General features: G+C 28.3%; 1 protein-coding gene and 1 long non-coding RNA gene across 2 annotated transcripts in view; one reads left to right on the top strand and one right to left on the bottom strand.

Annotated features, from left to right (window-relative positions):
• Nucleotides 1–3,518, top strand: part of LOC140673729 (fatty acid synthase-like) — a 15,995-nt gene extending 12,477 nt beyond the window's left edge. The window contains 6 exon segments of the mRNA XM_072906840.1: nucleotides 1–114; nucleotides 116–221; nucleotides 345–814; nucleotides 1,373–1,627; nucleotides 2,963–3,214; nucleotides 3,305–3,518. The exon segment at nucleotides 1–114 is cut by the window's left edge and continues 612 nt beyond it. Of these exon segments, the coding sequence (XP_072762941.1) occupies nucleotides 1–114; nucleotides 116–221; nucleotides 345–814; nucleotides 1,373–1,627; nucleotides 2,963–3,214; nucleotides 3,305–3,388 (1,281 nt within the window). The 3' untranslated portion in view covers nucleotides 3,389–3,518.
• Nucleotides 3,519–10,164: 6,646 nt separating this feature from the next.
• LOC140673971 (uncharacterized) lies at nucleotides 10,165–12,011 on the bottom strand. The gene is made up of 3 exons (XR_012048142.1): nucleotides 11,554–12,011; nucleotides 10,841–11,199; nucleotides 10,165–10,247 (listed from the first exon to the last, which is right to left on the bottom strand). It is a non-coding gene; the product is annotated as an uncharacterized lncRNA (long non-coding RNA).
• Between the last annotated feature and the right edge of the window lie 823 nt (nucleotides 12,012–12,834).

Genomic DNA, 12,834 nt, shown 5'->3' with positions numbered 1-12,834 from the left:
GAAGCTGTAGGTGACGTGGGACTTGTCGCAGACATACAAGAAGAAGACAAAGAACTTATTATCGATGGTACTTTACAGCAAAATATATCCAGCTGTCTCGACAAACTCGTTATTTTTTTTGCTTCAAAGCTGGCCAGTCGTAAGCAGCATGATCGTTGCTGAGAAGAAAGTTGAATCTTCCGGACTTAACAATATGGTAGAAGCAGTCGCCAATATTCTAAGTAAATATTTACACATGCGCAGACTCGGTTGCTTGTATTGCTTATATCATCATTATTATAATGTTCAACTTTTGCATAAAATATAATAAATTATTTACACACATTTTAATTTTATACCATCAGATATAAAAGACGTAAATATGATAAGTCAAAGTAAATCTCTGGCTGCGTTTGCAGCAGACTCTGTGATGGTTGTGGAAATCAAGCAAACCATGGAACGAGAATATGATATCTTTCTTACTGCACAAGAGATACGAAACTTGACTTTTGCAAAATTAGTTGCTATGTCCAGCGCAAACAACGATAATGCGCAAGCTGAACAGTCAATCGAAATAACGAAACCAGATAACGTTAAAAAATTATTCGGTATTGTAAGGGACGAGGATTTCATAACAGAAATTTGTTTAAATCTTTCGACTAAAAAAAAAGAAAATATTGTTTAAGTATTTCTTATACCAGGAATCAATGGCTGTGGAACTGTATTTAAACACTTACTATCGAGTGTTAAATTTTCTGTAACATCCCTACAATGTAGCACAAACAATATTGAGGCTACAAACATAATATCGGAGACGACAAGTTATCTTTTGGAGGTATCGCGTAACCTGAATTAAACTTATTATTTTTATTAAATTTTTTTATGCTGAATTTAAATTCGGCCGTAAAATTGTTCTAGCATGTTAATATAACTTTGTCTGTTATTAAATGAGTTTTATAACTTTTGTTTATTTGAAATATTTTTTTCTAAATGCATTGTTTATGAGATATGTGAACGTTTCTTTAAAGTTACTTTAAAGTTACTTTATATGTATTCTGTTGTATTTTTTAGATTTTATGTTAAAGTATAATTATTAACCATTTTTGTAATAGGTTTATAAATTATGTTTACTTTATAAGTTATAGAATTTTAAATATTATCAAACATCTTCTTAATAGTTCTATTGTTTTTCTCATAATTGTGACACGCTAGAATAATTCTGCGGTCTGATTCAGCATAAAAAAAAATCTATAAAATATTATAAGATCGATTTAAATGTTAAAATTTTGTTGAACTGTAATTTTATGTTTTATTAATTGAGAAAGTGTGTATTATGTATTTTTTGTTAAAACCGTAGACTTAAATTTGCTGTATTATTTTAATATTTTTGCAGCACGTATCGTCAAGATTGAAAGATGGAAAAGATTTTGTAATAGTAGGATATTCTTTCGGGTCTATTTTCGCAATTGAGTTAGCAAGAAAATTGGAGTCTATGAATTATAAAGGGCGACTTGTACTCATCGACGGTGCTCCTCAACAATTGCGAATAATGTTTAAACATTATATATCATATTCTAACGACATTGAACTTAAAGTTGATATTTTAACTACTCTTATGGAAGTTTATAAAGCAGGAACCAGTGAAAAGGTATAATTTTTTTGCTAAAACTTTTGTTTAGGGGAAAATGCTTCAATGATTTTGACCTTGACATATGTTGTCAAGATCATCACTCTGAGTAACCTTCAAAAAGTTTCAGCTGTCGTTTGTTATTTTTTAAAAAGTTATAAACAAAAAAAGTTTTATTTCAAAAGATTAGTTTCTCGACACCGTGTACATTTGAGAAATAAACATATGATCTGCTATAAAGGAATATAATATATATCTAACTTATAATAAAGCTCGCTATTTTGTTTTGATTTATGATATCGATCAATTATGATATGAATTGAAGCGTCAGTGTGCTATAGATTTTTATTTTAGATAGTTGAAAGTTTATCAATTTTCTGAATTTTCAACGTGCGTTTACACAAATTTTTTAATCTGATACACAATATTGATTCTTTATGAAATTTTTTGTGTGTTAATAAAGTCATTCGTGAATCTATTTATTTAATGAACCGATTTATATAAACATACATTGAATGAGTGGGAGCGAAAAGGAGATCTTTTCTTACTGTTCCAACTATCTAATATAGAAATCTATGATTCTGCCCCTCTTCCTGCAACCTATCTCAAAAAAACTAACCTAATCTGTATCTAAGGCATGATATAGATTATGCTTTATAACTTGGATAAGATTGGGTTGGGTTAGCTTTTTTTTGGTTAGTGTGGTGCAGGAGGCGAAGGGCAAAGTTCCTCTCTCTCTCACGCATTCAATCTATTACATTTAAATAAATAGATCCATTTAAAGTACGCTTTATCAAACATACATGATGTGAAAAAATTGTCTTATTTATGAAATTTTTTTGTTTATGACTTTTTAACATATAACGAGCGACAGCTAAAACTTTTTGAAGGTTATTCAGGGTGATGACCTTGACAACATATGTCAAGGTCAAGAGCATTCTTCTTCAAACAAGAGTTTTACCGTCAACAGTTATTAAAAAACAATTGAAATTAAAAGTCTTTAACTTTTTGCGATCTAATATTTTTGACATTTCATTCCAATAGGTTTATACGCAATTCAATTATTTCCATTTATATCCTATGACTTGTATGTTTTTCCATATTTCAATAGTCTGTCATATTACATAATACACATAGAAAAAAAAAATCTTCATAAAAGTGTATGCAATCATAATACTACAAAAAATATTTGCGGAATCGCTAGAATGTTTGTAATTAATTATAAATTTTTATGTCGAAATAGACTTATAGTCTGGAACAAAAAGTATTGTTGAGATTCAACAGGACCGCAAAAAGTCAAAGTCTAGAAAAATTTTTAAAAGTCATTTAAAAACTATATAAATTCTTATTCGACAGATTCTAATGATACTGAAAAAATGTAAAACTTGGGAAGAACGGTTCGATATTTTTGCCAAATACTTTTTAGTAATAAATACATCGCTTTCATTCAAAAATCTAAAAACATTATGTACAATAATATATAAACATATTGTCGCTATTCGACAATACGATTCTTCTATACTACCGCGTATTAAATCACCTATAACGTTGCTAAAAGCTAGCTTATTACATGTTCCTGATATTGAAGAGGATTATGGTTTGCACAAGGTATTTTAAAAAAGTTTTGCTGTTAGGATCCACATCCAATAAATTCATTTTAACAAAACTTTATCATTAATAAATTATATTATATTTAAGATAACTCAAAGTAAAGTGGAAGTACATTATATTGAGGGTGATCACATAACGATTTTGAGAAACGAAAGTATCAACTGCGATTAATGGCGAGACACTATGATTAATAGTGATCAACTGTGGTGTACTATAATATATATTATAATGTACTGTTTGGTGTCGCGGTTTTTTGTGCACGTTCAACAAACATATTAATAAAATATATGTTTTAATAAAATTATTTAGTACAAGGCGTTTCTTTAATTGTCCACAAATGATTTTTTAAAACTCATTTTAATACCCTATTTTTTTATATTATTTCTTAATTTTCTTTTGCTACTAGTTTTCTCGCATATATGGTATAAATATAAATGTTATAATTATAATATATATTAATTTACCTAAATACTGATTCCTGTGTGTGTGTATATATATAACTTGTTCGCCAAGGAGCTATTATTATAGAAATTTTGAATCACGCATCGATAGCTGTTGTCGTTAGATCCTACAAAAAGTTTAGAAATCGAGAAACCAAGATTTCTTTACCCTGATTGGTTCATAAAATTCTTCCAAGAATTTGTAGCGTTTAGTCCACTACAGTTGTTGTTTGAACGGGGATTTTCGCAAAAGTGCGTAACCGTTCCATATTTTTTGAAATCCTTTTTCTTCCCTTCCTCCCTCCCTTCTTTTTTGAAAAATCTGATTATTCAGTTTTTTTTTAAGTTTGTAACATTATTAACTTATAGAATATCAGAAAGAAATAAAAATAAATCTCTTTTTGAAAAAAGCATAATTATGTTTTATACATAATACTTTTTATTTTAACTTACTATATTTTTATTTTAATATCGAATCAGTTTTAATGTATTATAATTAAATACTGTATTGTAAATATATTCTTTTTTTTTCAATCTCTTCTATTCATGTGCTAAAGGTTAATACAATTGAAAATTAAATTTTTTTTTCATGTATAGATTCTTTTTTTATATTGTCTTAATTATATTTTGATATATGAATGACTGCACAAGGGCAAATTTAATCATCATAATAATTTTTAAATTTAACAAAGTTGTTACGTCCTGTCGGCTCCACGTTTTTCCTCCCACGAAATGAACAATAATCGTCCGATCGGTCACAAAAAACGGGTCGTGCAATAGAAAAGAACCGTTATTATCAAATGATGTTTAGACCTACTAAAAACGATAGCTAAACAAATACCGGAAGAGATCAATAACGAAATCCTCTAAACAACGAAACAGACAAACACAGCTGCATAATCTTAAGAAAGAAACAAATAATACCGCTACGCACTGTCGGCTCCACGTCTTTACCTCCTATAAATATAAAGCAATAATTGCCCGATCAGTCATAAGAGGGTCGCGGAACGAAAAAATGTTTTAAACATTGAAATCGATGTTCAAAGAAATGACCGAAAAGGATCGATAGCGAGATCCCCTAAATAAATAAATGTATAAAAGCAGCTGCATAATCCCAGGAGATAACCAAATGAAGAATCTCCAAATTTCCTAAGAGGCCGTACAGAGCCCACCAATCAGCAACAATCAAAAATAAGGAGGAGAAGGATCTCACCGAACGACAGCTTTTGCTCGTCAAGATCTCAAAAATACTCCCGCCCAAATTGTTAACACGCCCTCAAGATTTAATATAAAAAGGGAAGACTCGCGCATTACGATGAAATCCAAAATTTAAAATCAGTTGACAGTACATCAGATTCATTTCGGTCTTTCGCTGACTCAAGCAATTCGTCTACACTACGGGAGTTCCGTTTACGTTTTAAAACCTATTAGAGTCAGTGCTCAACAAGACCACCCGCCGAGTAAGACCACAACTGGAGCCACAACTACACCAGCAGTTAAAACGCAACCAATCTGCCCAAATAGTAAGTTTAATTTCCTTCTCTTTTGTTTTTTTCTCTCATCGTCTCCTTTCCCCTTTATTCAACCTTATTCTTTATTTAAAATGTCTAAAATCGCGCCGACCCGCCGATTCTCGCGAGCCAACCGAGACCATAGATCGGACGACACGACCGTGTGCGAAATCACGCCGTACATACATAACACTGTTCGTAAATCTTTATTATTATTATTTTTCTTATTATAAACTATTGTACAAATACCAACCAGAATAAAATCTTTAGAATCGCACTTGTTCCCCTTCTTTTCTGGTTGATAACCTCCGTACCTAACCTAACACCCGCGATCCACACACACAAACACACACACACGCTCATACAAATAATTTGAAGGCCGATATCAATAAGATTATATGTACAACGTTAGGAATTAATTGAATAAATGTTAAATTAAATATTAAATGATCGGTAAATTTATTTAACTCCCTCACTCTCTCCACGCGAAAGATCACACTTGGTCCCGTCTTGCGTAAAAAAGATTCGATTCTCTTACCAAAAAGGGACCACCGAGAAAGCGTTCGCATAACAGAGTAATAACGACACCCGTCGTTTACCTGTTTGCTAACCTGCAGCTCGCTCGACCGAGTCACTCGTCGATAAGACTTTTGACATCGGAACAGTTCTTGTTACGCCCTTCCTCTGACCCATCCTCTCTACGGGCCTGGACGTAACAAAGTCGACACGTTTGAGTTTGAACCATTTATTGCAACAAAAATTATGCTCTATGGAAGACCAATTTAGATAATTAATTTGAAAAAAATAAATATCCCGAATCATGAAGACATCAGGGATAATACCATTTTAACCCCCGATTTAACTTCTCGCCCATATATTACATCTGGCAGCGATATAGGTATTTGATAACATTTTATTTTATAAAAAACTTGTTTTAAAATTGTATAATAAAAATTTCAGTTTAATAATATTTAAAATATAATTAAATATTTTTAATAAATATTTAAAATAGAAAACACACATAGGTCTGATTTTAACTCACCTATTTTATTTCCATCATAATTATGTAATTGCAGTGATTTGGTACGCAATTTTTATTTTAAGAGCGCAATAAATATTTTATAGGGTAAATTAGAGTATGATCGCCATACGGAAAAGATGGCTATAGGCTGTAATTTTTTCAATAATCGCTACATAGTGCGCTTTTTTAGTCATTATCAAAGATAATCGATATTTACAGTAGTTTATGTGCATACATTGTTCGAAATAAAATAAAAATATTATGAATTTTATATCATATTTTTACTTTTGACTACCCGCTAAGTTTTTCATTTGTCCACTAAAAACTGTTATAACGTCGAATAAATTAGAGTTTAGTTATCATAATTGACGTTAGACATATTATAAAGATATGTAAATTGTTATGTGACCTATAATTTTTATTTTTGTTTCCACTATTTTTTATAAATATTATGGCCATCTTTCTGTCACTATGGTCATCTTTTCCTTAAAAGTTGGGTAAGATGGCCAATGCTTATGTTGTACTATTTTGATAAAATTTCTATTAAATATTTTCCTATTAATTTCGATAATATTACGTAATTTAAGCTTCAGTGAAGATAATATGTCAAACATTATTAAATTCAACAAATGATTATTAAAAAATAACAAAAATAAAAGTATGTTTCTTGCATTTTAAAAAACTATGGCCATCTTACCCGTGTTTACCCTATACATTTTTAAAAATTGTTGATATAAAAAATTAATTTTTTATAAACAACAATTAATACCATTATCTATTTTAATTTTGTTGCTTTATATATCTAATATTTTTTAGTCTTATCACCTAGCATGAGCATGTTCGTGACTAAATTACTTTACATATGTTGATATCAATCAATCACTGTTTCTACTATTTTCGGCTGTACTATCAGTCTAACAATTGGGAAATTAATGAAAATATTCCCAGATTGGTTGACGCAATAACTAAATCCGAAATCAGAAATCTTCGTTTAATTCTAGACAATCCGCACTCATTGCTCTCAGCAAAAAAAGAAATGGAAAGAAAAAATTGAGAGTTCCTAGAGTTGGAAAAGACACTGCCGATCGATCAGCTGTTTGAAAACGTAGACGTCCAAGAAATTTTGCAATCGGACAAGAGTAATCTATCTGATTTTACTGAAGAAGATCTGCACCTCGGCAAAACCGTGCATTGCGCTCGTATCAGTATGAAACTAGCAAAGGACATCATAGCCGGCGCCATTACCATGTTTTTCGCCGAAAATCTAAAGCATCTTTTCAACCAATGAGTGACATAGATCACACTGAATGCAGAAATTCATATATATATATATATATAAAATAAAATATATACATTTACATATATTTATATATGCTTATAAGATTTAATAAATAATGTACAAAATTTGAAAATGAAAATTTTCTGCTGAGCAAATCTTCCCTTTTTTTTACTCAAGTTAATTATTAATTTTAATCTTAGAAGAGAGAGAGAGGCTAAAAGTAAGTGTTTTGTGCAATATAAAATTTATGAATCTCGAAATATATTAGATGTAGGTATATATAAACTTTTGATTTAGATGATTTGTGTAGTTCCTTCTTAAATAAAAACTTACTTTATGTATAATAGCGCATGCTCAGAATTTTTTTTTCGAAAGTCAAATATCCATTAAAAAGTTATTACTTGAATCTGTTATTTGATTTCTTTAAAAAAATCTACAAATGTTTAAATGTTCAAGAAAAGACCTCGTAGTCTCGTAGATGTTCTTTTAAGAATTCACTTTGTAAAATTCACTTACTTTTGTATTTAAGATTTATATTTTAGTTTTATATAATTATTTAATATATAATTATTTAAATAGAAGTAAATTTTAATATATTTTTATATATTTTATATATTTATATTGCAAAACGTTAATTTATTAATTATAATTTTTTTTTATTGTTAATATTATTTTTTATTTTATGGAAGAAGCACTTTGAAGTAGCGTTTCATTGAAATTTAATGTATGTATATGCACAATTATAAATGTATGTATTTAAATAATAATAACTTGTAGAATTTCGTAAAATTAAATTTTTTTTTATTTTGTAAGAATTCAGAACTTTATCTTTCTTTAAAAATTATATAATTATTAAAATTATTAAAATTAACTGTACTGTTCCACTATTTAATCTTAAAGGAAAGAGATAAAAGTATCATTTATATAAAATATTTAAATCTTCAAATAAATATAATTATTGTTTAAATATAATTTTCTTTATTTTAAGTTGTTGTTATAACTGTAAATTATTGTTTCTATAATGTATTACAATTAAATTTTTACAATTCCTCTTTTTTACGTGTTATGCTTATAATATATACTAAAACTACGTGCAATATTTTAGATTAATATGGAGAGTCTTATCGTTTTATAAATATTTATAAATTTTCAAACATTTTCTTGATGCAGCAGAACGTGACTACTTTGCGATGAAAATTGTGCGCAAATATCAAGTAATAAATGATAAAATAAATATGTAAATGCGATGTTAATATATTCGATGATCTTTCAGATCATAATGTACAATGTAAAAAATATTTCAACGTAGTTTTCCACATTTCGAAAAAAACACGATAATGCAACGATGCAACCTTTCGTAAGTTAAAAAATTGAAAAATACATTAAATCAAGCAAAATCAGTATCATGAGTTATTTTATGAGAATATAAAAACATAATTAAATAAATGATAAAATTTATATTTTATATAAATAATTATTAATTCATTGAATTAAAATAAAAAAAATTTAATTATTTAATTGTGTAAATTAAATTGACGAGAAGACCTTGTCAAATTTTTTATTTTGATGAAACTATAATATATAATATATAATATATAATGTATACATACATAGTTAAATAAATTTAGAAATTTTTATTTGCTGCTAAAATTATTACAACAGCGAGTGTATTAATTGTATAATTAACAGCAAGTGTGTATGTGTGTGTGCGCGCGAGCGACTTTCTGCTTTGTAAGCTCTGCAAAAGAAAAAGGGAAATTAACACGTAATACCTTGTCATATGACTCTTTGACATTCAAACTAAAAAAATAATTATTATGTACAAATAACCATATAATAACAATTATTCGATGCATTGTCACTTAACCTTTGGATGGCTAAATTGATTAATTTTTTTTCTTTTAGAATTGAATTTTTTAAAGAAGCCGCACAACTATCCTCTGATGACATTCATTTTAAATCTGTGGATTCTAATTAGCTTTAAATTTGAGTACAATCTTTATTAGATTACCGTTGTATTTCAGAGTTGTATAATCAAAAGAAATGTAAAATCAAAAGAAAAACGGAAAGCACTCAAGATCCGTTCATCGAAGTCAGTGAATTTATTGAAGGATATTTATCTTATTTTTGCAACGAGATATATTTATAATTTGCATACAGCATCCTTACGCTAATTTACAACTTTAACGCATGTACTGATTAAATCATATAGACACGATACTATTTGTCGGTACGTTAAAGCGTAATTGAGCAATCCCTGATAGCACAAAAAAGTTGCTACAACATTGCAGAGACTTAACACTGAAATATTGAAATTGTTATAGTAGTTACATTGCGTAATGTCTCTGAAACATTTTTGCAAGCTTGCAGCAACATCAAAATGTACGCTACGATCCGCAAAGAACGTTTCTAAAGTATTAAACGAAAATGTTTATGAAAGTTTTCAGTAAGATTGATACAATGTCCTTTTTTGTTTCATTAGAAACATTACAAAAATGTCAAAAAAAAACGTACGTACAGAAATAAATATTTTATTAATATAAAAATACAAATATTTTATTAAATCATAATAATTTTATTTGCAATTTTTTTAAATACACAATATATTATTAATATATTTTTTTTATTATATTATTTATTTCTATTTATTATAAGTATATAAATAGATTTATTATTATATTATAAATTAATATAATACATACTTCTGTTGAGTACTTTATTGATACTCAAAATGATAAATGTATTCACGAATATCCCTCTATAGTGCCAATATATAAACCTAAAATTGAAAGAAATATTTATAACTTTAATTTCAATAAATATTATATATATATATATATATATACACTATATATTTTATGTCTAAATATCTGTTTATATATGTTCATGGTAATTATAATTATAGTCAAATACTATGCATTATTATAATATCTATAGTAGTACGCTAGAATATAATTAAGAATTTAATTTATTCTAATAATCAAATCTTTTAATTTATTCTACTTATTCTATTTTGAGATATTAATTTTTGATTTGAGAAATCTATCAAACCAAAAATTAAAAATATTTAACAGAAATATCACATATTATAAAGTCACATTTTAGAAACCTTTACAATTAGAGAAAAAAGACAATCGTTGTTCGATGCTACTCGAAGTCTTTATGTAAAAAAATAACTATTTATTATTATTACTCTATTTTTGAGTATGATAGTCAATTTTTGATTAAATAATCGAATATGCTTATAATTTTTACACACAAATTTCAGAAACTTAATCTCCTCTTTCGGAGGTTAAAATACAATTATAAATAAAATCGATATTGTAACTTATTTTCATATTTTTATGTGTTAATTATAAGAATTGTATATACCTTTTACGTAAGAATGTCCAACGTTCGAGACAAAATAATGTTATATTGATACCCAGCTGTCGCGTTCAGTGACATTAGAAAACAGAGACGGTTATTCACATGCACACAAAAACAGCGTATATGTGCTGCGCAGGCGCTCTGCTGATTAGCTAACATATAGTCTCAGAAATTTTGCAATTGTAATATTGCAAAATATTACATTGCAGAAACATTTTAAATATAAGATTTCAATCAAGATGATTGCAGAAATATTTAAAAATATTTTTTTTATTAAAAATATCGCCTGTTATTCCTGCCCTTTTATGATGCCGCGTGGAGTGCCTTAATCGCTGGTTGACACGATATCTACCCTTGATAATCTGAAACAAACAAATCAAACGGTGTTTTTTCTGTATACATGTAGTTATCGCCTGAACTAGAAGTAATCAAAAAAAAATTTTTTTGAGAAAATGGCGACTTGTCAAACTTAAATAATCGATTTTACTCTCAAATTTGGTAATTTTTTTTGCATATAAAAAAAAGTATATAACGTATCAACTTTTTCTTTAGTTCATGCGATAGAGAGATGTTTTCTGAACATACAGTTAAAATTTCAAGTCAATCGATTGAATAGCTTTTTAGAAATCATGTCAACCAGTTGTAAAGAACCTGTTTCGAGAATAACGCGTTTAAAGTTTCAAGTTGAGTTTGATGAAGATATATCAAGTACTTACAGCTAATCTGCTATACCAGGGCCGTACAGTATGCCTTCTTCTTTCTTTCTTTCTTCTTTCTTCTTTTCCTTTTGTCAACGCAATGAAATCTATTCACATTGTATTGATCGCGCAGCAAGGAGTTCAAACAGCTGTTGTGCTCTTCAAAATATACCTGCGCGCCGAGTCGGTTTACGATTTATAACTTTCACAATTTAATTAATATTTCAAATTAAAACTTTACAGAAATATTTTCAAGACCTTAAACTACAAGATTCCGTAAAAAAAAATCGATTTTTTTTACCAAAAAAAAGAGATTCCCCCCTTAATTATTTCAAGCAGTATCGGTCCGGCACGAAGGTTTTCGATTATCACCGTTCTTCGATTATATTTTGCACTATGAAACACGTGTTCCGCTTTGTTTTGTTTACGAACTTTTTACCCACATATATGGCTACATTAGTGCCACGTAACGCATCGGGCGGAATTATAATATAGCGAGAATTTCAAATCGAATTTTGTCCGGATTCTAGCGTGTATATGTATATATGTAGAATAAAATTAAAATAATAATTGACTCGGCTACGACGTACATGCTATGACATTTGCAATTCAAATTTTCTACATTATCATTTTAATTCAAGGGCACTCGGCAGCGCACGTGTTACTTTTGCAACATCAGTGCAAAAATTCTGATTTTAATGAAACTTTGCATACATGGAGGGTAAGGTAAGTAGATAAAGACTACTCAGGTAGCAAGCACAGTAAGTTGCAACTATTTGAAAATTCGATCATCCAATTAATGGGGGATAAGGAGCAGAGTTTTAGCTTCAATATCTCTTAATATATTTTTAAAAATAAAAATCATGCTAGATTTTTTTTTAATTTGGTATTATATATATTACACAAACTTTTGAAAAATTTGTTTAATCGACGGACGTTGCTTTCTTACAATGTAATTTTGTAAGAAATAGAAAGAATTGAAATTCATTTAAAGATTCTAAAACTAGAAACTTTAAGCTTTGAAACGCTTTTTTATTGACCCTATTTCAATTATTTTTAAGTAAGTTGCAACTGTTTGAAAATTGGTTTTTATTTTATACGACAAAAAGTGACTCTACTTTTTTTGCGTAGTGTTTAATTCATTATACATAGAAATTGCAAATAATAAAATGTGATCGATTCGACAGTTGATTTTAAATTGTTGTGCTCGTTAACTTTCGAAATCACGAGAATGTAATGTGAAAGAAAGAAAGAGAGCAAAATGACAATTTTTTTCTACTGCAACTATGTCCCTAATTC

Source organism: Anoplolepis gracilipes, chromosome 15, assembly GCF_047496725.1.
Source record: "Anoplolepis gracilipes chromosome 15, ASM4749672v1, whole genome shotgun sequence".
Lineage (NCBI taxonomy): Eukaryota > Metazoa > Arthropoda > Insecta > Hymenoptera > Formicidae > Anoplolepis > Anoplolepis gracilipes.
This window is presented reverse-complemented; position numbering and strand designations above follow the sequence as displayed.